At 52.0% G+C, this 22,157-nt stretch overlaps 1 protein-coding gene across 1 annotated transcript in view; it reads left to right on the top strand.

Moving 5' to 3' along the window:
- Nucleotides 1–22,157, top strand: part of LOC116945637 (plakophilin-1-like) — a 43,067-nt gene that overhangs the window by 9,492 nt on the left and 11,418 nt on the right. The window contains exons 3-12 of the mRNA XM_032960140.2: nucleotides 977–1,143; nucleotides 4,867–5,750; nucleotides 10,678–10,810; nucleotides 11,299–11,509; nucleotides 11,802–11,970; nucleotides 12,232–12,349; nucleotides 12,831–13,037; nucleotides 18,110–18,286; nucleotides 18,922–19,078; nucleotides 19,850–20,042. Of these exons, the coding sequence (XP_032816031.2) occupies nucleotides 977–1,143; nucleotides 4,867–5,750; nucleotides 10,678–10,810; nucleotides 11,299–11,509; nucleotides 11,802–11,970; nucleotides 12,232–12,349; nucleotides 12,831–13,037; nucleotides 18,110–18,286; nucleotides 18,922–19,078; nucleotides 19,850–20,042 (2,416 nt within the window). The remainder of the gene's footprint in view (nucleotides 1–976; nucleotides 1,144–4,866; nucleotides 5,751–10,677; nucleotides 10,811–11,298; nucleotides 11,510–11,801; nucleotides 11,971–12,231; nucleotides 12,350–12,830; nucleotides 13,038–18,109; nucleotides 18,287–18,921; nucleotides 19,079–19,849; nucleotides 20,043–22,157) is intronic.

The following is a 22,157-nucleotide window of genomic DNA, read 5'->3' on the forward strand; positions in this document are numbered from 1 at the left end:
TTCAAATTAAGCAATCATTGGAAAGATGTTCTAAATCAAACCAAATATTAAACTAATTTTCAATGGTATAGTATATTTATTCAAGTAGTGGTATTCCAAACTTTCACAGCAGCTTATTTCCCTTCACACCAACATTATGTAAACTCCCCCCCCCCCCCCACCGTGCCGGTCCAGTACATATTTTAATGCTAATTCCTTTGTCAAGGCGTTTTTTTGTTTCCTCCCACAAAGCTTAAAGGACGCGACCTGGGCTTGCTGTTTTCACTCCAACGCTGTCCTCTGGACAGTCCAGTCCCTTCACCTGATGAAGGCCACTTGTGTTGTGGCCGAAACGTCGTGATTTTTTGTTATTTTATTTTTACCTAAGTGACTTTACCGAATAGAACCAAAGAGTAATGTGCTATGAACCCTGATAAACGAGGTCGATTCCCGGCCACGGCTCATGTGGTGAAGTATGGCCGAACAACCCCTCCACAGACGACACGATGTGTGCAGGGAGGCCTTCAGCCACAGGGCATGTGGGAAATCGCTCTGCCTCAAATGCGTGGATAAGAAGTCTCTTGAAGGGATCTTGGAAATAGTTCTGTGATATCTCCTTCTGCGGGGCCATTCTCTCACATTCGTGGTGAAAGTTAGAAAAGTTCTGGCCTCAAAAATCACCGTGCCATAGCTATGCATAGCAACACAAATAAAAGTCCAGGTTAGAGATAGGGCTATGGATTGATGGCAGCAGCACTGTCTTTCACGGAATACTTTCTGGGCCGCTTGAAGACTAGAGTAGGTGGCATGTGACTAGTAGCCTAAGCCATGGCGAGAGCTATATTCGATGTGGTGTGCTGGGCGCAGATTTCTTTTTCTGGGTCGCCAACCCCGAACAGACCTGGCTAAAGCTAAGCGCCGACTGTGAGTACCAAGTTCCAAAAGGTGCCATCGTGAACGTTCGATCGAGCAAACCCCACGCACGTGTGTTCCGCAGAGTCGAGGGCGCAACGGCTCCAGCGAACCGCCAGCCAGCCCGAGAAATTCTTCGCTCAGACGATGAACGGAGGGACTCTGTCGCAGGCGAGCGGATCCATGTCCTTCGCGCAGACCCCGACACGGAACTTCTCGTCCAGGTCCCAGGGATACATCTTCGACACCAAGGTGAGCAAGGATGTGTCCAGGTCACGTTACTTTTGGGTCTACAGGCAACTTTCTTACCATTGCGATCCTGTTGTTAAAACGGTGCAGGCAGAGCCCATTATTCGTATTCTCATGCCACTGTGGGCGGAAGGGTCTCCGCTTGGCCTACTCTTCCACGCTGGCCAGATGCCTTGGAAGAGGTGGGACTTACCCACACTTTACCCCACCGCAATCTCCCTGCCGATCGCATAACGGCGTTATACTCCTTCATAATGGTGATTCGCAGAGGTAAGGGGATTTAAGAACTGAGAAAGCCGTCCAACTGCCACACCAAGAGGCCATACTGGCCTTCTCTGGATGGTAAATCCAGTGCGCTAACCGTCACACCAAGGCAGCATCCCAATTATCTCGTTATCTCAAATAACCACTTTATTATTATCTCAGATAACCACTTTGTTCCGAGGCCTCGAGATGGATTGCATAGGAGGCGGCGCTATAAATAATAAATTATGATGACGCCAACCATGGAGGTGGGGGAAGCGTTGGAGTGTGGATGTTGAGCTTATTAAGCAGTCGATGTTTTGTCATCACCATTATCACCGAAGAGGTAGTTGTGTTTACAGCCGATTTGTCGGTCCCCCGCTGAACGAAGCCTTCCTCGTGACGCGTCGTTTGTGAAGGTTGTTTGATCATACTTCACCATGCTGGTCAGCGCAGGCTCGCAAAGGAGGCAGCCCGAAACCGGGTCATAGGTCACTCGCCACCAGTGTTAGCCGTAGCCGGAAATCAAATTCTGTTCGGTGGGTTCATTACCAGCCGCGCCTTCACACAATCAGTCGACTGTCACGCCGCTGCATACTTCGGCGTTGTCTCCGTCTGTTCCAAGGAGCGATGCAGCTGCAACAGTTTCCCATGCCACAGGCCACCTCAGGCCAATTTAATTAGGTAATCGCAGAAAAAGGTTGCACATAGAAAAAAGACCCCGACAATACAGGCAGTGATGAGAAGGGAACTGGCACTAAGAAGTTCAACTTACATACGCACATGCAAAGCAGTACTCCCCATTATGGAAATGTAAAGATGTTTGAACGTGTATTCAAATGTTTAAGTGTAGACTTAAGTCGTTAGAAAATATCGGCGCAGCAAATAACCTGTTATGTTCATAATACAGGTGTTTTGGGTTAGATCGCATAAATACAAATGTGTTCATAATAAATGTGTTGTTAAACCCGCTACCACCCAACACAGCCAATTAGTAAGGTTTGTCACATAAGCAGAACATGCTAATTCGTTACTAGTACAGCACACCGGTGTGTTGGAGAGCAAATCCACAACATTTTCAATTCGAGTACGACGTTTCACCAGTAATTACAGCCGGTGTCATCAGGCGGCAGCCAGATTGTAATTACTGGTTGGTTGATCACAGCATGACTGACAGTTCATCCAGCAGCACTTCTGCATCAAACGTAGAGGAGTGCACAAGCAATGGAAGGGTGTGGCCGGGGTCGTGTTTGTAGTACATTTGTACCCAAAGGGCGATTGGAAATCTGCGGAAGTTTTGACTTTATATCGAGAGCAACTTTGCCCGGTTTTGGAGCGTGCGTGCAGCGCTGTGCGCTGTGTTGCGATTACAATTTGGCGCCCCCGCGGCTCTCTGTCCTCGTCTCCATCAATTAACGCTCTCATAGGAGCAGAAGAAGAACCGTAGTTGGCACTTCCGTGCATTTCTAGACGAGCTGTAACTTAAGATGAATAGGTGGGGGAGGGTTAGAGGGAGGGGGCCACGTGTTCAGCCTTATGCTGCTCGAGGTTGGGAACAGAGCCAACACCTGGGCAGGGCGGGAGGTTCAGAGAGAGAGAGAGTCAAGCCAGAGTGCTGCCTAACGAGCGTATCGTAGAGGTGGTATGTGTACCACTACCACCACCGCCAGTGTTTTAAACAAACAGCACGAGACTGCCGCGGCTATCGCATTTCTGGGAGGCTCAACCGGCACATGTGGTGAGCGCTGGAAGCAACGCCCCTCTCTGTTGGCACCGCCCACTTTTACATTGCCATGCCCACTGCACCACTAGCCTCCGGATCAGGGTGAGTGGCCCTACTGGTAGTCTCTAATGGTGCCCCCCACCCTTTGCCCGTATTGTGGGTCAAGGATGAGGCGAGAATATATTAAACCGAGAAGAATATCCAGATTTTCGCAAATGCATCGGCGGACACACTAGGACAGTTTCTGAGACCTCCAGGGACTGTGCCGGCGGTGACGTGGCCGAGTGGCGGCGTGATTTTACTGCTTCTTTTGTTTGCAGAGACTTGCAGTTAGAGCCCCAGTGGCTGCCCTGTTTAACACTGTGGGGTGTATGAACCACAGCTGCGTGTGCCTCGTCGTCTGCTTCACGTTGGACGCTGGGAGATCCCACGACGTTATTTGAAAACAAGCGGGGCCGCATGTTGTTTCGGCACCATGATCACATTTTTTTTGGCCATCAATCGCAAATTACTTGATTTGGGTCAAAGCACACAGCTACACCTCCCCACTGTAAGAGACTACACTTAGCTACACATAGACTACACATAGCTACACCCCCCGCTGGAAGAGACCACTTCGATAGACATAGCTACACCCCCCGCTGGAAGAGACTACACTTAGCTACACATAACTACACCGCCTCCCACTGGAAGAGACTACACTTAGATACACATAGCTACTCCCCTCGCTGGACGAGACTACACTTAGCTACACATATCTATACCCCCCGCTGGAAGAGACTTGCACTCGCCTGCGAAACGCAGCGCCTTCACGATAGCCGCGCACCATGACAGTGGCGCAAATTCCAAATGTAATCACTTATTAATAAAGCAGGATGTTTGGCGGTTTCAGCGCTACTGCTCCGATGAGTCCCGTGTTCTTGTCACTAACATGCCACTGTGCAGGGGCGGGGTGGGGAGTTTTACAAAACCTTGATAATCGCTTTAGGCTGGTCAGCGGCAGATGGAGACGGCAATCCAGCACATGCGCCACCGCGCATGCGTGTTGTTGTCCCAATGTTCATGTGCCGAGTTGTGTTGCGATGTGTCATGTGCCGAGTGGTGTCGTGATGTTTCATATACAGCGAGAGCACTGCTACTGTGACCCTGGCCCACCTTAGGTTCAATCCCTGGCCATGGTAATTACCAATGGATTATTATATTTGGAGCAGACTTCACCTTCCCCATCACGGTCAATTAAGTGCAAGATGAGTACTGTGTGGTGTGGTCACAGTGTGGAGTGCTGGCCTCACTCAATAGGCGCTCGCGGACACCATTATTAAAAGGGAAATTGTGAAGTTGCAACCCCAAGGATCGTTTACTCGTACCGCTGCTGTCGGAAGAGCCTCCATTAAGGGGAGCTCTAGACAGCCCCTCGAGAGGTAATTTAGCCTACTCTTCCACGTTGGCCAGACATCTTAGAAGAGTTCCCACACGATTTCGCCACGCTCAACGTGCCGATGAACTAACTGTGGTGCACCCGTCTATACTGCTGGGTGGGCAGGGGCAGACGGATTTTAAAAAGTTGCCTCGTCGTTCCATCCGTCACTCCGGGAGATTCAAACCGGGCAACCTCTGCATTTCAAGCTCAACGGCTAAACCACAGCAGTCGGTTACAAACGCGAGCCACCCCAATCGGCCTCAACCAATCTTTCCAGCCGTAGGTCCTAACCCACCACTGCTCGCGTTGCCACGTTCCCCTCCGTCTCCGCCCACCCCAGATCTCCCGTCCTCGCACGGCGGGCGCAGGCGACGGCATGCGGCGGGCGGAGAACGGTGGCGACACTTACCGGCGGCCCGGCACCGCTTCGTCGGCCGTGGACGGCTACACGAGCTACGGGCGGCGCACGCTGTCGGTGGCGCGCCCGCTAGTGTACGACGACATCCGGCTGCCCGGCCCGCCGTCCCTGCGCCTTGACGTGAGCCCCGGCGAGCAGCCGCTGCCAGCCCCCAGGGTGGTCCTCGAGCGGCAAAGCATGTACGGGTCGCAGAGCGCCAGCGGGCTCCAGTCGATGAACCGTCGGCAGACGACCATGTCGCGGGTGGTAACGCCCGCACCGGCGCCGCCTGCGAATGGCATCACGACGCTCGGCCACTACTCGATGGCCGGCGGTGGCGGCGGCGGTTACTACGAGGAGTATGTGGTGCCCCAACAGCCGCCACTGCAGTATTCTAAGACCATGCCCAACATGGGTCAGCAGCAGCAGCACCGCCACCACCACCATCATCAGCAAAGCAGCACCATGTCAAAGAGCTACCAACAGCAGCAGCAGCAACAGCAGCAGCAGCTGCAGCAGCTGCCGCCTCCGCAGCTGGTGCAGCAGACGATGCCTCTGAGACGCCCGACCACCGCGCCGAGCTACGACCAGTTGGATTACGCCGGAGCCGATCAGGCGGCCGAAGAGAGCCGCAGCGGATTCGGATCGAGCGCCACCGCAAGCACAATGGTGCGCACCACGCAGGTGCAGCAGCTGCAGCAGGTGCAGCAGCAGGAGCAGGTCCGGCCGCCGAGCCCGGCGCAGAGCACCGCGTCGCAGTTCTCCACCATGCAGCACACGTCGAGTGGCGCCGAATGGGGCCGCACGGCGCAGGCGTCCTTCAACACGTACGTCCCGGCAGCGTTGGGCGAGTGGTGGGCGAGCGGTGGGCGAGCGGTGGGCGAGCGGTGGGCGAGCATTGGGGCGTTGTGGTGGCGGGGATGGTACAGGCAATGTTATGTTTGTGTACCCAGGAAAGCCTCGTAGATTCTCATGGCTTTTTAACGTTGCTGTCACGTTTTGGCAGTGGCGGGGGGGGGGGGGTGACGATTGCCCTGATGTGCAATCCCAATTCAGTGATATGCAGGTCATTTTAAAATTTGGACCATGAGGCTCGCAAGTACAATGGCCTACTCTTTGGAATGACATCACAGAAATCTCTTAACGGTCTAACTTGTTAATCAGACGACGCATGTATTATTTTTGTTTACAATTCGTACACCTGCAGTGTTAATCAGGGCAGCCGCTGGGTTAAAGCCGTCAACACCTCTGCAGCAAGCGGACGAAACGCGCTACGGCGAGGCCTACGTCACCGCCACAGAATGTGGTGGCGTACCATGTGCTCCGCTGAGCCGGCATCATCGAGATCCTGATTTTCAATTCCTGTTTTAAGATGCCCCTGATTCTCAAGTGTTGTGAGTTGATGGTCTCAGACCGGTCAACCATGGACTGCAAGGAGAAAATTCAAAATTTGGATTTGTTTTGCCAAATTTAATCAATTCAATTCCAAGCTCTGAGATTTTAAATGTAAAATGTGGTTTGTTATGCAATAATTATCTGTAAAGTGTGTGAGAAAGTGAAGCAGCACCCGGAAGTGTGACTAAGAAATCACTTGAAGTAGCTCTGTGACATCTTCTTCCACGGGTCGTTCTCTAACACATGTGATTGCTCTGCCCTGTCAGTGTTCCGAATGGATGCTTTGGCTAATGGCAAGCAGAGTAAAATTGGCAAACAAAAAGCTATTTTAAAAAATGTCATCCTCACACGTGTTAAGGAAATTCTCACTGCGTCTCCAGACTCTCTTTCAGGAGGGCTCTAGATTGAGATGTTTTACCCGTTCGTCCATGTTTTACTGCATGTGGCTCTAAGTCGGATTACCCAGAGCAGATTAACACGCAGGCAACCTGTATGCCTTACTACCATATGTTGGCTCTACTTTGGAAGATATTACCACTTGCACAACACTGTGGGAAGTAAATAACAGGCAAGGCTTTTATGAATGACCCATAAAACTAACATCGGAATAATATTGTCTCGGAGGAGCAGTGGCGCAATGGTTAGCGCACTGTGCTACAAACCGGCAATCTGAGTTCGATTCTGAGCCGTGACTATCAGCAGCAGCGAGCGATATCTGAGCAGGCCTTGCCTGAATGCGCAGAACCTAAGAACACAGATTATTGATGCCATTAAGCCAAGTGTAAAAATCCGATATGTTTTTATAAAGCATGGGCATTACAGAGTCATTACTAACCACCCGAACTCAGTTTCGCCAGAACGTTATGGAAGTTGGGCTTAATTACGAATTCATCCAAATTGTGGCTGCCTGGGGCAACGTGGAGGCAAAGATGTGGGCACAGTAGACGAGGGCAAAGAGTAAAATAATGAATAAAAACACGCCCTGTCCTGTTGGCAACTCTCAAGGTAAACACGAGCTGTAAGCCACCTTGAGCTGCTAATCTGGAGCGTACCAAGACATGAGGCGGTCGTAGGGGTGGGAGGTGGTAGAGTTACAGACGGAGGCCTGGAATGTACCACAGCTTTGCGGTTTTGGGAGGGGGGGGGGAGAAGTTAGAATTCAACATCTCTGATGCTTCTTGGGGTCAGTTGGAATTCAACATCTCTGATGCGTTCTTGGGGTTATGTCACGCGCCATTCGGCGTGGTGTCCGACGTTTCACTCCGTGCGCAGGAACTGATGTGAATTCAATTGGTTATGACGCGAAAGGAAACGCGGTGCAAGCCTGAAAACACGGTGGAGAGCTGTACCCCATGCACATCCGTGACAAACCTGCACGATGGTGGTTTGGTGGTTGCTGGGGCCTTAAAATGTGTGCCGTTGCGGGTGCGGGAGAGATATAATCTCGTTTTGCGGAGGTGCAATCACCGACACAACTGACGCCGCTCCGTTGATGCGGGGAACTCCACTGGCGCGTCCGCTGATAACGCCGTTAAAACCTCGACGACGTCAACCGAACCGAAACTGCGTTCCTCCAGCAAGACTTGAGCCGACCTCAATATCGAACCAACGTGTTCCTCATTTTAAGCGTTTTACTTTCGGCGAATTTGGTGGAGGTTGTTTTTATTTTTTATAACATTTTTTTGTAGATTGATTGCATACCAGTCAACCCCATGCCCTTATACACCTCAACGTCCATCCTACTCACTCTGCTATACAATACACTACTATACACTACACTGCACTCGACACTACTATGCACTACACTATACACGACTATACATTACACTATACCCTACACTATACACTACTATACACATACCTGTCAACCCCTGATCAGTGCCCTACCGCATTACAGACCAATTCAGACCTTATTGGTCACCTGGTGCCCTCATAAATCTCAATGTTTATCCTACAAAGTCCCATCAGAAGGAAGAAACACAAACAAAGACATTTCTTTTGCCCATATTGAAACGGCCGTATGCCGTATGGATCTGAAAACTCAATTTCTCTGTACAAGAATACAGTTAAACCGTGATGGGTTAACAGCTACGACATCGATTCAGCCCATCCATGATTCCTTTGGGGGTGATTAAAATGGAATGCCGCATTGTGGCAGTCAACTTTAGTTGTCCTATGCAGAGACCCGTGTAGTACTGTAGTAATTATTTACGACTAGGTGATGGGATGTTGAGAATACGGGTATATTGTTACGGGAGACCTGGGTCCAGGTTGACCTGTTCCATAGGAACATGGAATTTCTGCCACTGGCTCAAAGATGAGGAAAAAACTGACCTTGAACAGAGAGACACTTTGACGTGACTAACACTTAAAAAAGATAAGGAAGATATAATCATGCACATGCAAGGAGTAAGCATTAGCTACAGGTACGCGGTAGACCTCAAACATATTTGGTTAGCAGTTACGTAAGCTGATGCGTGTCTGTCAGAGCAAAATGCCTTTGCATATTTGCTAACAGTTCTACAGTATTTTACTCTAGGTTGTCTCTCAAGGTTTTGGACAACGCTTCGATACATTTCGCCGGTTTTCTATAGGTTAAATCCCTGATAAGCGACACGACTTTTATACTGAGCTCTTGTTGTTTATATAGGATCACCTTTTACGAGAGTTGTAGCTCTCTTCATTTGCCTGACAGACAATGAGGGGCAGACAGATGACAGAGCCGATGCATTGACAGTTTCAACCTTCGTTCGAAAGCACTATGAAGAGATAATATTATTACAAGTGAATGGCCATGAAGATTGTCTGGGCAAATATACGCGTGAGGCTGTCTGCAGGCACAGTCAGAGACAGAGAACACGGGCTAAGATTCCCCGTCTATGTTAAGAATTTTTCCCCAAGTCTCTTATTTACCCAGGAAGCCTCACCGAGTCTCGAGATTCTCTTGGGTACGTGCCTTCTTTTAGCGCGATTGGCCGATCCCTTTTATGAAATATTTTCACATGTGGCATGAAACTGCAGCGTCCACAGAATATCCACTCGCGCAGGGAAGAATGGGTCAGATAGGTCACAATCCTGCTTGCCATACTGTCTCCGACAGGCTCCTCACTGTCCTCACCATAAACCGCTGAACCACTCTTAACTCACCATTCGCGCCTACATTAGTACTAATATAATTTACACAAACACAATTATACAATAATGATGATGATAGGGGTGGAGCGGCGGTGAAGCGGTTTGCGCAATGCTCTGTCACTCCGGTGACCTGAGGTCAATTCCCGGGCTGTGGCTAACACGAGTGGAACGCGATGTCCACACCATTCCTGGGCCCTCCCTCTTTACCTGCCCAGGCCGACCAGTGTGCTCACATGGTGTTGAGAGCCCTTCATCTAGCAGTGTATTGACAAAGGGCTGCTACATTGTTGTAGATGTTACATACGAGCTACTGGAGAAGAGAAAACTGGACGCATGAGATAAAGAAAACAAAACGTGAGAAACGATACAAATGAGGGAATAAGAGTGAGATTATAAATAAATAAAAGTTGCATCTCAATTTGTGACAGTTCATCGGACCGGTGGGAGATGAATTAATAATGACCACGTCATTACAAACCACACAACGTTTAACACGCATCGTTCTGAGGTTTCACCGAACTTTCCAAAGAGCTTTGCTGATGCCCCAACTGGTAGTGGGAATGTGGTGGGGGAGGGGGGGGCATTGTGGCAAGGGGCAGGCAGGCAGGCGAGGTCAGGAGGTCGCTGATTGCAGTGGTTAAAGGTGGGGGGGTGGGCGCATACCGGGTAAGAAAAAAGCAGACGGGATGACGTGCTGGGAAATTGAGGTGTAACATCGGGATGTGTACTGTGTTTAATATACAGCTTAAATCCACAAAAAAACCGTTGTGTAGTGTATAACGTACATTAAATATGCAAGAATGTGTTCTCTAGTGTAGAAGGTATATTTCATGCACGAGAATAGATAACGTAGCAGATCATTGTGACATTCGGTTACCCTGGAGGGTCCCACGTCCCGCTAAGTGGGACGTCAGCTGTGACGTGTACCCCACAGCAAGAGGACTCGTGTGACAGTACGCACGACTGAACCTTTTTTCGCACCGCTTTATATGACGCACGTATGTACGTTGAACTCCTTTCGCACCGGACGTAGCCAACCGTGCTAGTCGGAGGTGCGATGTCGACAAGGCACGAGTGGAGGTCAGGAAAAGCCTCGAGCTCAGAATTATAAAGAACAATTTCCCCCCAATAAGTGCAACACTCACGGTCTCGCTCGTGCCGCGACGACGGCGGCGGCGGCGGCGGCGGGGGCTGACGCGGCGCTTCCCCCCCCCCGCCACGCAGGATGCTGTCGCAGGGCATGACGCTGGAGAAGGCGGTGGAGATCCTGCGCACCAAGCGGGACCCGCAGGACCTCGCCTACGCCTCGGCCTTCATCCAGAGCGCCTGCTACCGCAACCAGGCCAACAAGGACAAGGCACGCCGGCGCGCACGAACACACGCCCGGGCGTGTTCACCTCACAAACGCGCGCGCGGTCTCGCAGGCGCGCGTGACACGGCGCGCTCTCGCGTGCGTGCGGTGCGCGGCATGGCGGTTAGCGCGGACGGCCCGTCTGTCAGTCATCTCAGCCGCTTAACCCACGACACTTGGCTCTGTCCCATGACCTCCTGTGACTTCCTATCAGCGAGCCTCCGACGCTTGACGCGGCACCAAGAGCAGCCCGGCCCAGAACGAGCGCTCAGCGGGCGACGTCACCGTCGCTTATCCGCGAATGGTGGCCGTTACCGTTATATATTTACGCGATCTAACCCCAAAAAAACCTCTATTATGGATGATATTGATCGCGAAAGCCTTGCTACGTGTTAAACTGTTACCGTTATCGTTTGCTGTAGTCTGTTGTTGTTTGTTGCCGTTGCGAGTGCGGTGCCGGAAGTGACGTCGCCGCTCGTGTCGCCCGCGCGCAGGTCTACACATTGATGGGCATCCGGGACCTGGTGGAGCTGCTGCAGGAGAACCGGAGCGCGGAGGTGCAGAGCGCGGCGTGCGGGGCGCTGCGCAACGTCATCTTCGAGGACAAGCGCAACAAGCTGGAGCTGCGCAACGTGCAAGGCATCCCGGCGCTCGCCGGCATGCTGGGCGCCAGCAAGGACAAGGAGGTGCTGCGGCAGGCCACGGGTGAGCAATCATCCAGCAGTGGACTGGTCACGATGACGACGACGACGACCGAGTGTTCACTTGCGAAACGCCGACACAATTCCTTGGGCACGTCTGGAACACATCGGGATATACTATCGCGTGATACATACCTCACACGGCCGGCACGCAGCTTACTACACACGTGTAGCATGAACTATGTTCCGCCACCTGCAAAGAGCCTCGACAAAATACTGCCGCCCACCCCTGATCCTTCACGCCCGGGACCGCCCTGACCTCCCCGACCTCCCGACCCCCCGGCGCGTGACCCCAGGCGCCCTGTGGAACCTGTCGTCGTGCGAGGAGCTGAAGCAGCAGCTGCTGCACGAGGTGCTGGATCCGCTGGTGGAGCGAGGGGTGGTGCCGCACTCGGGCGTCGGCAACGTGGCCAACACGCTCAACAGTGACCCCGAGATCTTCTACAACGCCACGGGATGCCTGAGGTGCGTGACGCACAATGCAGCGGCGCGAAAAGGGCGGCCGTTGCGGTCACCTCTGCACCACCACGTGTCCATCCGGCACCGCACCCAAGGTCACGAAAGCTCTGGCACTAGAAACTTGAAGCACCCTGGATGACTCAAGACCCGCCACCTTGCTTAGCGAGGGGCGCAGGAGGGCTTGTGCGAGTGTGGCTCGCGACGCGCGCTGCCCGTGACGCACATATGTCGCGTGCCGCACGTTGTGTGCCATCGTCGTGGCCGCAGGAACCTGAGCTCGGCGGGCGTGGAGGCACGCAAGCAGATGCGCGAGTGCGAGGGGCTGGTCGAGTCGCTTTCGCTCTTCACCGAAAATGCCGTCACGTCCGGCAAGCTCGAGGAGCGGGTCAGTTGCCTCTTCTTTCTGCGTCTTCTTCATTGTCGTCGACGTGCGGGTTTGGCTTGAGTAGCGATTAGAAATCGAGATACAAAACCCGCAAGCCAGAGTGTCCCCGGACACGACATTTGCAACAACTGTGCAAGTTTTTGCTGTCCTTCCCCCGCACCTCCGATTAGCACGGCTGGCTACGTACGGTGCAATAGAAGTTCAACGTACGCACAAACAAGTTTGTTAAATCTCCACCTCCCCCCTCCCGCCCCTGTCCCCCCAAGCAGGTTAAATGGGTGCACCACAGTTAGTCAGTCGGTAGCATCGTGACAAAGTGTACCTGTAAATGTTTGATAAAACGACGATTATTATTTTCTCAACTAACCCGTGGTCTTTTTGTCTCCGCCCGTCCCGTCTCACGCCCTCCGCCCTCGCTCCCGCCGCTCTTCCCGTTCCACCTGGTGGCGCCTCCGTCCGTCCGTCCGTCCGGGTGGAGCAGCAGGCTCGCGTGGGTCGCACCCTGGGCACGGTGGAGAATTGCGTCTGCACCCTGCGCAACCTCTCCTACCAGCTGGGCGAGGAGGCCCCGAACCGCTACGCCGACATTCTGCAGGAGCCGCCCTCGTACCCCACCCGCAACATGGCCGGGCCCGACGACGACACCACGGGCTGCTTCAGCGGCAAGAGCCGCCGCGTACCGGGCCCGGTGAGACTCGCGGCCCGGGGACGGGGGGTCGTGGGTTCGATCCCCGACCCTCGACGTCGCCTGCTGTATATTTGGCCGCTTGCAAATATGCAACGGGTGGATTTTTCCACCTCTGGGCTTAGGGACCACCAAGCTGTTGACGGTTGTAATGGGTCAGCGAGCACCATTTAGATTGATTTGAATTCAGGCTGGCTTGTGGTGTGGGGCCTGAGACTGCTAAAGGAATGAGGCACCGAGGAACGAGGTCTGGCTCATGAGGTGGTGCGCTCTTTAACGAAGGTAAAGGCGCAGCACTGTAATTGCTCGCTCACTCCCCTTCTGTTGGAAGAAGCCTCCTCACTAGAGGGAGCTGTAGAGAGCCCCCTCTAGTGGAGGGTATTTTGGCCTACCCTGCCTACGCTCTCTGGTACATCTCTGAAGGGGTGGGATTTACCCACATTTAACCCCACCGCACGCAACCTGACGATTTAATAACTGCGGTCAACCCATTTATACCGCTGGTGCACAGCAGCAGAGGGGAGGGGGGGATTTAATCAACCTGCCCATGTACTTGTTAAGCTGGCGACCCTCTGGGTTGCAAGTCCAGTGGGTGTGCCACGTTTGACAAACTCTCCCGATTGACGTCTCGCACCTGCAGTCGCCTCGGGGCTGGCTTCGGGGAGGGGCCGTGTAACCGTCGCCCCTCTCCGGTTTCGTTAATTTTACATCAGCAGCGGGGACAAAGGCGCGAATTGTTTTCCCGCTCGCTGCCCTGCGCCGGCATGGGCCGGGGTTACGCCAAAGTGTTTACCTGGACGCAGGCGTCAATTGGCAGCAAGAGCTGCAAACACTGCTCAGCAATAGCCTGGGTCATTCACCAAATAGCCTTTGTCCTCATAGATATCGAGGTAAAGCTAGGACACCTGAACTTTGGATTGCATGACCACGGATAGTACTGTCACCTTGCTCCAGAGAAAGAATTACGTTGGTGATTAGCCACGTGACTCAGATCGCCCAGGTGCTTCGGACTTGGCATTCCTGGGTTTGAATCCGGGTTTCAGCCGCCCGTGATTAAACTGGCTTCCCAACAAATTTGCCCATGACTGTAAACAAAAAAAAAACTTCCATCACTTTCAAATAGTTTCTTCTAACTTGATGCACCGCCATACACGCTTCACAAACGTCCGGGACGAACGCTTCATCTCCGGATGCTGACAGCACAAAACCCGCTACAAAACAAACAAACAATAACATAACTCGTCAAAGGCTACGCGACCCCTGGGGTCAAAGTGCATAGCGCCGAAAGAATGGTGGGCGGCTGACGGCAAGCCGTGGAGTTTTTCTGAGAGGCAGCCATGCGCAGACATTTCCTGGCAAGCCCAAACGCGCCGCCGATCCCTCAGCTGCTGCTGCTGCTCATCGCGTTCCGGCAGCTCCCACAGTCTTGCAATTCCAGAGTGGTGGAGGTTGCACCCCGGCACGTTGGGGGCGTCGGAGGGGGGGGAGCAACCTCTTGCCGTCTCTTGACGAACAAACACCTCCATTTCATGTGCAGTAGTTGATTGACTGCTTCACCACGCGGGCCGGCGTGGTCGGTGAAGGGCGATGGCTCAGAGCCACTTCACCACTCAAGCCAGGGTTCGTAGCGCAGTCCACGAACCCCTGTGCCACCGCTCCACCCTCCTGTGGCAAATATTAACCCGTCTAAGGTATCCGGACACCTGATGTGTTGTGTAAACATCAGCCCTGCGTGAACAAATGTGGCTCGACATGGTGCTAGCCCGAATAGGCGCTCGCTAACTGCACCTTGCTCCGAACAGTTTGAATTTTTGTGTGTCGATGGGGAGGTAGTGTCGCAGTGGTTAGTTGGCATGATGCTATGATATTGGAGTCTTTGCAATGAGTTCCTGACCAAGCCCAGTACTGGTGGTAGATGTTACTCGGCACTCACCTGGCCCTCAATCTCAGTTTACTCAAGGATAAACCAAGTGGCCAGTTCAGTGGGGAGACAAAAGCAGCTGGACATGAGATACAGTACTCAGAATCAGATTATGCATTCATACTGGGGTAATCCGATGAGCTATGAAGCTCTTTTTCACAGATGTCCAGTAGGGGCTGCGGGGTCAGAACGTTACAACAACAAACTGTACGAAAACACGATAGGAGTGAAAAGTATAGTAAAGGTAAATAAATGACTTAAACATATATACAAATAAAACTAATATTCTTGGTTTCCCTTCTACGTGATTTAACCGAAAGAACCAAAAATATGAATCCCTGCAGTCACGAAAGCTTTAAAAATATATATTCTTTATCTTGTCAGGTAAAGCCCACTGAGCTATTAGAAGTGACCAGGCCACAAATGATGGCTCAACGAAGTGGCTTCATATCACGTGAAAATGTAAAGCAGCGAAATAATTATCTGCATCGTGATGTTTGCTCACAACACTGCCACGATTCCAGAGCAGATACGTCACTTATCGGTTCCGCCTGAAGTGGCATAACTTTATTTATTAGCGGTTACAATTTCTCCACGTGCCAATGAGTGGGGGTGTATCGAGTACAGCGAGTCACTTTCATTGGCTGTGTAAGGAAATCGGTTCGACTCGCATCTTGCTACCTTCGGTGGTTACCGATCTCTCCTCTTACCTAAGGGAAACTGCGTGGGATTGCCTTTGCCAACTATAAATGCGATAGCAGTTAACAAACACAATGTCAAGGAACTTCATTCACGACCGCAAATAGTAAAGAATACCTTTGGCCACCGAATGAACAGAACAAAATAGCTTCGTGGCTTCCCCTCCTCCCCATCTCTCACCTTGCCCATTCACGCTTCGTGCCATGCGTGCAACGTGGTCTCGTCTACACGGGAGGCAGGGGCTACATGCGTCTAACGTGGTCTCGTCTACACGGGTGGCAGGGGCTAGAGAACAACTCATGGGGATGGGGGGGCAGAAGGAACACGACAGTCAGTGATGTTCAATAAACTTTCAACATTAGTTAAGTGCTAAACTGTATGCGTTAGGGTGGTGAACTGCCCTTGCCTATCACGGATTCTGCCCCGGCCCTCACCCACGGTGTATAAGTTGAGGCTACGACGCCTGTCCCTGACTTAAATGAGTCCAGCACTCATATTTTATCCCACTCCTGTTGTTGGATATTGTACCAACAGTTTTTTAGAAAGGGGGGTGGGGGGGCAGAGTCAGGTGGGTGGGAATGAGGCTAAACCACTTAAACTCAACACTGAACTTTGTTTATTTGTCTCGGTAAAGCCCACCGAGCTGTATAGCTTTTTCATAAGGGGCCAGGCTATCACAAATGATAGCTGAACGAAGTGGCTTATCGTGCGGAAACTTATAGCAGCCAAATCCTCTAAACGTGTGATGTTTATTCTAAAAGTGGAGGGAAAAACCGGAGGACCCGGGAAAAAATCCACGACCACGGGGAGAGAGACACCGCAAACTCCAAATATACAACAGGCGTCAGGGTCCGGATCGAACCCACGACCTCCCGCGTACCAGGCGAGGTAGTTGACATCTTGCCACCGCGGCACCCTTCCAACGACCCCCAACCCCCCAAATCCCCTCCGTGACCAAATCCACACACAGCAGTGCCGTCCTGTGACAGCCCTGATCGCCAATGCGGGCGGTGAGATGAAATATGAAATAAACAGAACATTCAGAGCGCGAACACTGAGACACGCCCGCTGGGGGGCTGCCCAGGACCGGTCCGTCAAGTTATTAATTTTCCACGGCAAGTTGCCTCGGGCCGGCCCTCATCTTTGTGCGAGCGAGCGTGTTGGTGTGTCGGTGTGTCCGTGTCTGCTTGTGTGTGTGTGTGTGCGGGAATTTAAAATGGTGGTGGGGACAAAGAAATCTGGCTGCTCGTAGAAGAAAAGAGCATTGTGGTTATGTTTTTAAAACGAGTCGTCAGTTTTGTCTCTTTACCCACAGTTTTTAATCCAACCATGCCCGCATTTTCTAGAGTGGCCCGTGGAAGCAGATATCGCAGAGCTACTTTGAGACACCCCTTCAAGCGATCTTGAACAATATTTAGCCAAAAAAAAGTGCCGAACACATCTTAATGTTATGGGGTTGTTGTTTTTTTTTACATTTTATATTATGCCAGTTATTGGTGATAAGCGTGAGATGATCAACTACAAAAACCCAGCTTTAATCACAGGCGACTGAACCTATGATCTTGGCGGTGCCAGCTCACCATCTCTAACCCCTGATCCACCCTCATCGCGATTCCTTACGAGGAGACTCAGGAGCTTGGGTACTGCACGGGGCACAGCACAGCGCAGATGATGAAGTACGCTAGAAACGCAATCCAGCTTGTGATTTTGTTCACGGTTGCGCTGTCGTACTACGGCGACTGCACCAACGCCTTAGGGGCACCGTTGTGACGAGGCACGAATCTCGTCGGCCACACCCACGGTAGTCACGCGGACGGTCATGTCAGGCAAGGTCTGCCTCGTGACCGATGTTGAGAAGGCAGATGTCGTTGGTCCAGGTGATCGAAATGATTAGCAAGTAATGCACACCTGCCAATGGTAGATGGCCCCTGGGGCTCTGGACTCTCCTACCGCATATCTGAACCCTGCAGGCCCTCGTATATTCATCTTTGCAACCTCTACCCCGTCCATCGTTTCCTTGCCCCAGCTGCGACCGAGACCCTCATCCGTCCGTGCCTTCATCGCATCCCGACTCGACGACGGCGTCCCCCCACTCCCGCAGACGAAGACAAATACACAAATACCCTCTGTACAGCGTGAACAGACTGTTGGGGCAATGGAATTGGCTCGCGTTCAGGGACTCGGTGGATCGTTGAATCGCAGAATAGCGAGAGGTGGTGACGACTTTATGGAGGCCTTCATCCACCTTTCCAGATTGAAAACTCATTTCTTTAGAGATGCTTTTTGTGTTTAGTTTGTTGTCCTTCCCCTCTGATTCGCGCGGTTGGCTATGTACGGTGCAAAAGAAGTCCAACACACATACACACATCCAGCAGAATATTGAACATGGTGGTCATGATGATTCAATCACAGAGTAATAACTTATTTTTTTTGTGATCCTCGCGACGCGCGGCAGGGCGGCTACCGCTACGACCAGTACACGCTGCCCATGCCCAACCCCAAGGGGATGGAGTGGCTTTGGTGCCCGCAGCTCATCAAGGCCTACATGGGCGTCCTGGACAAGGCCAAGCAGCCCACGCTCATGGAGGGCGCGGCCGGGGCGCTGCAGAACATCACCGCCGGGGGATCGAAGGTGCGGCGGCCGGGCGATGTTGAGCGACGGCCACCCCCTAACCACGTTTTCCATTGCGCAACTGAGCCTCGCCAAGCGCCGTGCCGAACCCAGTTGGGCGCAGCTTGGGAGGAGCCGGGTTGTTTTGGGGCGACGATGTTAACTGCCTCGCCCGGTATGCAGGAGGTCGTGCACATTTTCCTCGTGGTTACATGGAATTTTCCTCCGGGTCCTATAGATTTCCACACGATAAGCTACTTTGTTGAGCTATCATTTGTGGCCAGGTCGCTTCTGAAAAAGAGCTACGTAGCTCGGTGGGGACCTTACCTGCTAAATTAAAATAGTCGGGTAAATGGTTTTTTGACCTCCTAGAGTCCGACCCATTGCGCTGACTACACGCAACGCAATGACTTTAGTAAAATTTGTACCCCGATTCCACCGGCACACAACGGCCTAGAGGGGGGTCTTTAACGTCCACTGTGAAGCATCACAGCGCGTAGCGTTCTTGCGGCGATTACACCGCCGCAGTAATAACCAGGGCGGCCTCCAGATTTGAACCGCTGGGGCCACGTCAACGGCCCCTAACCAGGCCGCGTCATTGTCGCGTCATTGTCGCGTCTCACTCGCCTCGCCGGCTGGCTCCCTCCCGAGTGCAGGCGGCGCGCTCGCTGGGCAACGTGGCGCTGATGCACGGCGACGGCTCTGCCACGCTGGCCGACGCGATGCACCGCTCCAGCGACGCCAAGACAACCAAGGCGCTCGCCTTCCTGCTGCGGAACCTGTCTCGCAACCCGCAGAACCACGCTGAGATGAGTACGTGACCTCTGTTGTTATTATTTAGATCATTAGGCTGCTATGAATTTCCACGTGATAAGCCACTTCGTTAAGCTGTCGTTTGTGATAGCCAGGTCGCTCCTGAAAGCTAATAGCTCAGTGGGGCTTGTATGCTAAAATAAAATAGTTTCGTTTTATTTCTGTATTTTTTTTGCTTGCCTTTCCTATAATTTGCACTATCATGTTTTTGTATTGTTTGTTGTTGTGAGGTTCTGATCTGCCCCAACTGGACATCTGTGAAAAAGAGCTTTATAGCTCATCGGATTCCTCCAGTCTAAATAAAGATTCTGATTATTAAGCTTGTCTGCCCAGGACGGACGACCTCACGTGTGCGCACGTACGCGAGTCAAAACTACACACTCGTGATAGCATCAACGTCGCCGCCGTCATCATCATCACCATCGCCATAAGTATCTGCGTCTCTAAATCAATGGGTCTCAATGTTTGTCTATGGGTGTCAATGTAATCGCATACAAGTCTTTTGTCCTCTGTCTAAGTGTATGGGTCTAAATGAATGTCTGCATAAGAGACAGATGATCCCAAACATCCTCACAGCTGGTTATATAGCTCGTCCATCGGTCTCTCTAATCATCATCAACGCCCATATGTCGTCATCGTCATCGTCGTCGTCGTCGACACCGCCGTCGTCACCGGCGGGATCGCACACTTTAGCAGCCCCCATCCCCGCAACCCGGCAGCGCCTCTTTGCCTCTCTCCTCATCTCTCTCCGCCACTCATCTCTTTGTGCAGACGCAAAGCTGGCCCCCACGCTCGTGGGCATGCTGCCCGGGCGCGTCACGTCGGCCCAGCTGGACGACGAGGCAGTCAGCTCGGCTTGCTACTCCATCTTCGACCTCGTGCAGGCGAACCCAGCGGCGGCGAGGCGCTACCAGAGCCTGGGCACCGTGCGCAGCCTCGTGTCGCTCGTGCGAGACCGAGCCGGGTGAGCGGAGGCGCCGGGGGGACTCGCCGGGGTCTCGCGGGGCCAGGGATGGGGTAGAAATTGGGTAGGGGATGGGGTAGGGGATGGGGTAGAGGATGGGGTAGAGGATGGGGTAGGGGATGGGGTAGGGGATTGGGTAGGGGATGGGTTAGAGGATGGGGTAGAGGATGGGGTAGGGGATGGGGTAGGGGATTGGGTAGGGGATGGGTTAGAGGATGGGGTAGAGGATGGGGTAGAGGATGGGGTAGAGGATGGGGTAGAGGATGGGGTAGAGGATGGGGTAGGGGATGGGGTAGGGGATGGGGTAGGGGATGGGGTAGGGGATGGGGTAGGGGATGGGGTAGGGGATGGGGTAGGGGATGGGGTAGGGGATGGGGTGGGGATGGGGATGGGATAGGGGATGGGGTAGGGGATGAGGTGGGGGATGGGGCAGGGATGGAACAGGGATAGGACGGTGCAGGATAGGATGGTACAATGGAGATAACCAGTTGATATGAGACTTGTAACGTGAAGACGGACGCTTGTGTTGCGCCCGAAACGTCGTGATTTAATTTATTTGTTTTCTTTTTTACCTACGTGACTTTACCGAAAAAAACAAAGAGTATGGATCTTTGCAGTCACGAAAACTTGAAATCTAGAATTGTAACGATTTGTATACGAGTTCATACGCTCCAATGGCATCCATAAGGAGCCTGCAATGTAAGTAAAGTGTATGGTGATTATAGGCTCTATTATATTCACAAGTGTTCTTTGTTTTACTCAAATTTACCCTGAGCTCGACTTTGACAGCCTCCCTCTTTGTTGCGTACTTTGATCACATCCTCTAAGTTCAATCGGGAAAACACAGGCCTCCATCCAGCAACGCATCGATCACGGGCAATGATGCTGACTAAGTTATCTCTATGCGCACGGGATCAATGAGGTGGAATCGACGAGGGGGACACGCGAGAGAAACGGCCACAAGGCTAGGCATCGAACAGTGACCCCAGACTCTGAAACGATGGTGTGGTCGGGGCTCGAATTGTCAGATGCCGACGACGGGATGACACGCACGGGGGGACTACAACGTGAACTCGCGCGGTACCGGACAAGCCGCGGCAGCGCATTAATTAAACACGATCTCATTTCTAGTCATAAATTAAACACGCTCGTGAGTTGGGGACAGTGTCGGCTGCATTGTCCAAATGCAAAAGAAGCTTGCCGCCTTCGCTCCGTAGAAACACACAAGTGTGTGTGTGTTGAACTTCTTTCGCACCGTACGTAGCCAACCGTGCTTAAACACATACACGACATATGTAATAGGCTACTATCATACATATTAGGTTACTACACCTCCCATATACAAGCGAGTACAGCGTATATACAACCCCACCACAAAACTGTGTTTGATAATTAAAATAAAATGAGTTGAAATTATCGGATCGCTTGCTTTACTAAGCTCTTTGCGTCAGTGAACGAGTCACTCCGTGAGTCACAATGTAATGAAATAATTTCCCCCCAGACTGTCGTAAGCAGTACAAGGGTTTCAGGTCGTGGTATATTTCATCAACGGAGCCACTGCGTAGCCTATGTTTGCGAATTTGCAATTTAACAGTTGATTTACGATGAGGACCCCGGATCGTGGAATTCACAGAACAACGGAGAGGGCGACTCTTTACATAATGGCAACGCAACACGACTTACGACTGAAGTTTCGTTCGTAACGAATCATGGATACGAGAGATGTCCCTAATAGAGTTTTTTTGGGTTAGATCTCGTAAATTGCAATGTGTCGTTAAATCCGCCACCACCTGACGCAGCCAATTAGTAAGGTTTGTGACGTAAACAAAACGTGCCAATTGCATACCTGTCAACCCATACGGTTTACCCGTATTATTGTACAGGGAAATTTAATTTTCAGGGCCATACAGCGTACAGCCGTTTTAATAAGGGCAAAAAAAATGTTTGTGTTTCTCCCTTGTGATGGTACTTTGTAGGATTTATAACGACACGGGGTGACCAATAAGGTCTGAAAGAAGGTAGGCACTGGTAAGGGGTTGACAGGTATGCAATTATATTCTTAGTTTTTTCGGTAAAGTCACGTTGAAGAGAAACAACAAAATAACAAAATATATA

The sequence above is a fragment of the Petromyzon marinus genome, chromosome 24, assembly GCF_048934315.1.
Source record: "Petromyzon marinus isolate PM22_M1 ecotype Great Lakes invasive population chromosome 24, UKy_Petmar_22M1.pri1.0, whole genome shotgun sequence".
Classification (NCBI taxonomy): domain Eukaryota; kingdom Metazoa; phylum Chordata; class Hyperoartia; order Petromyzontiformes; family Petromyzontidae; genus Petromyzon; species Petromyzon marinus.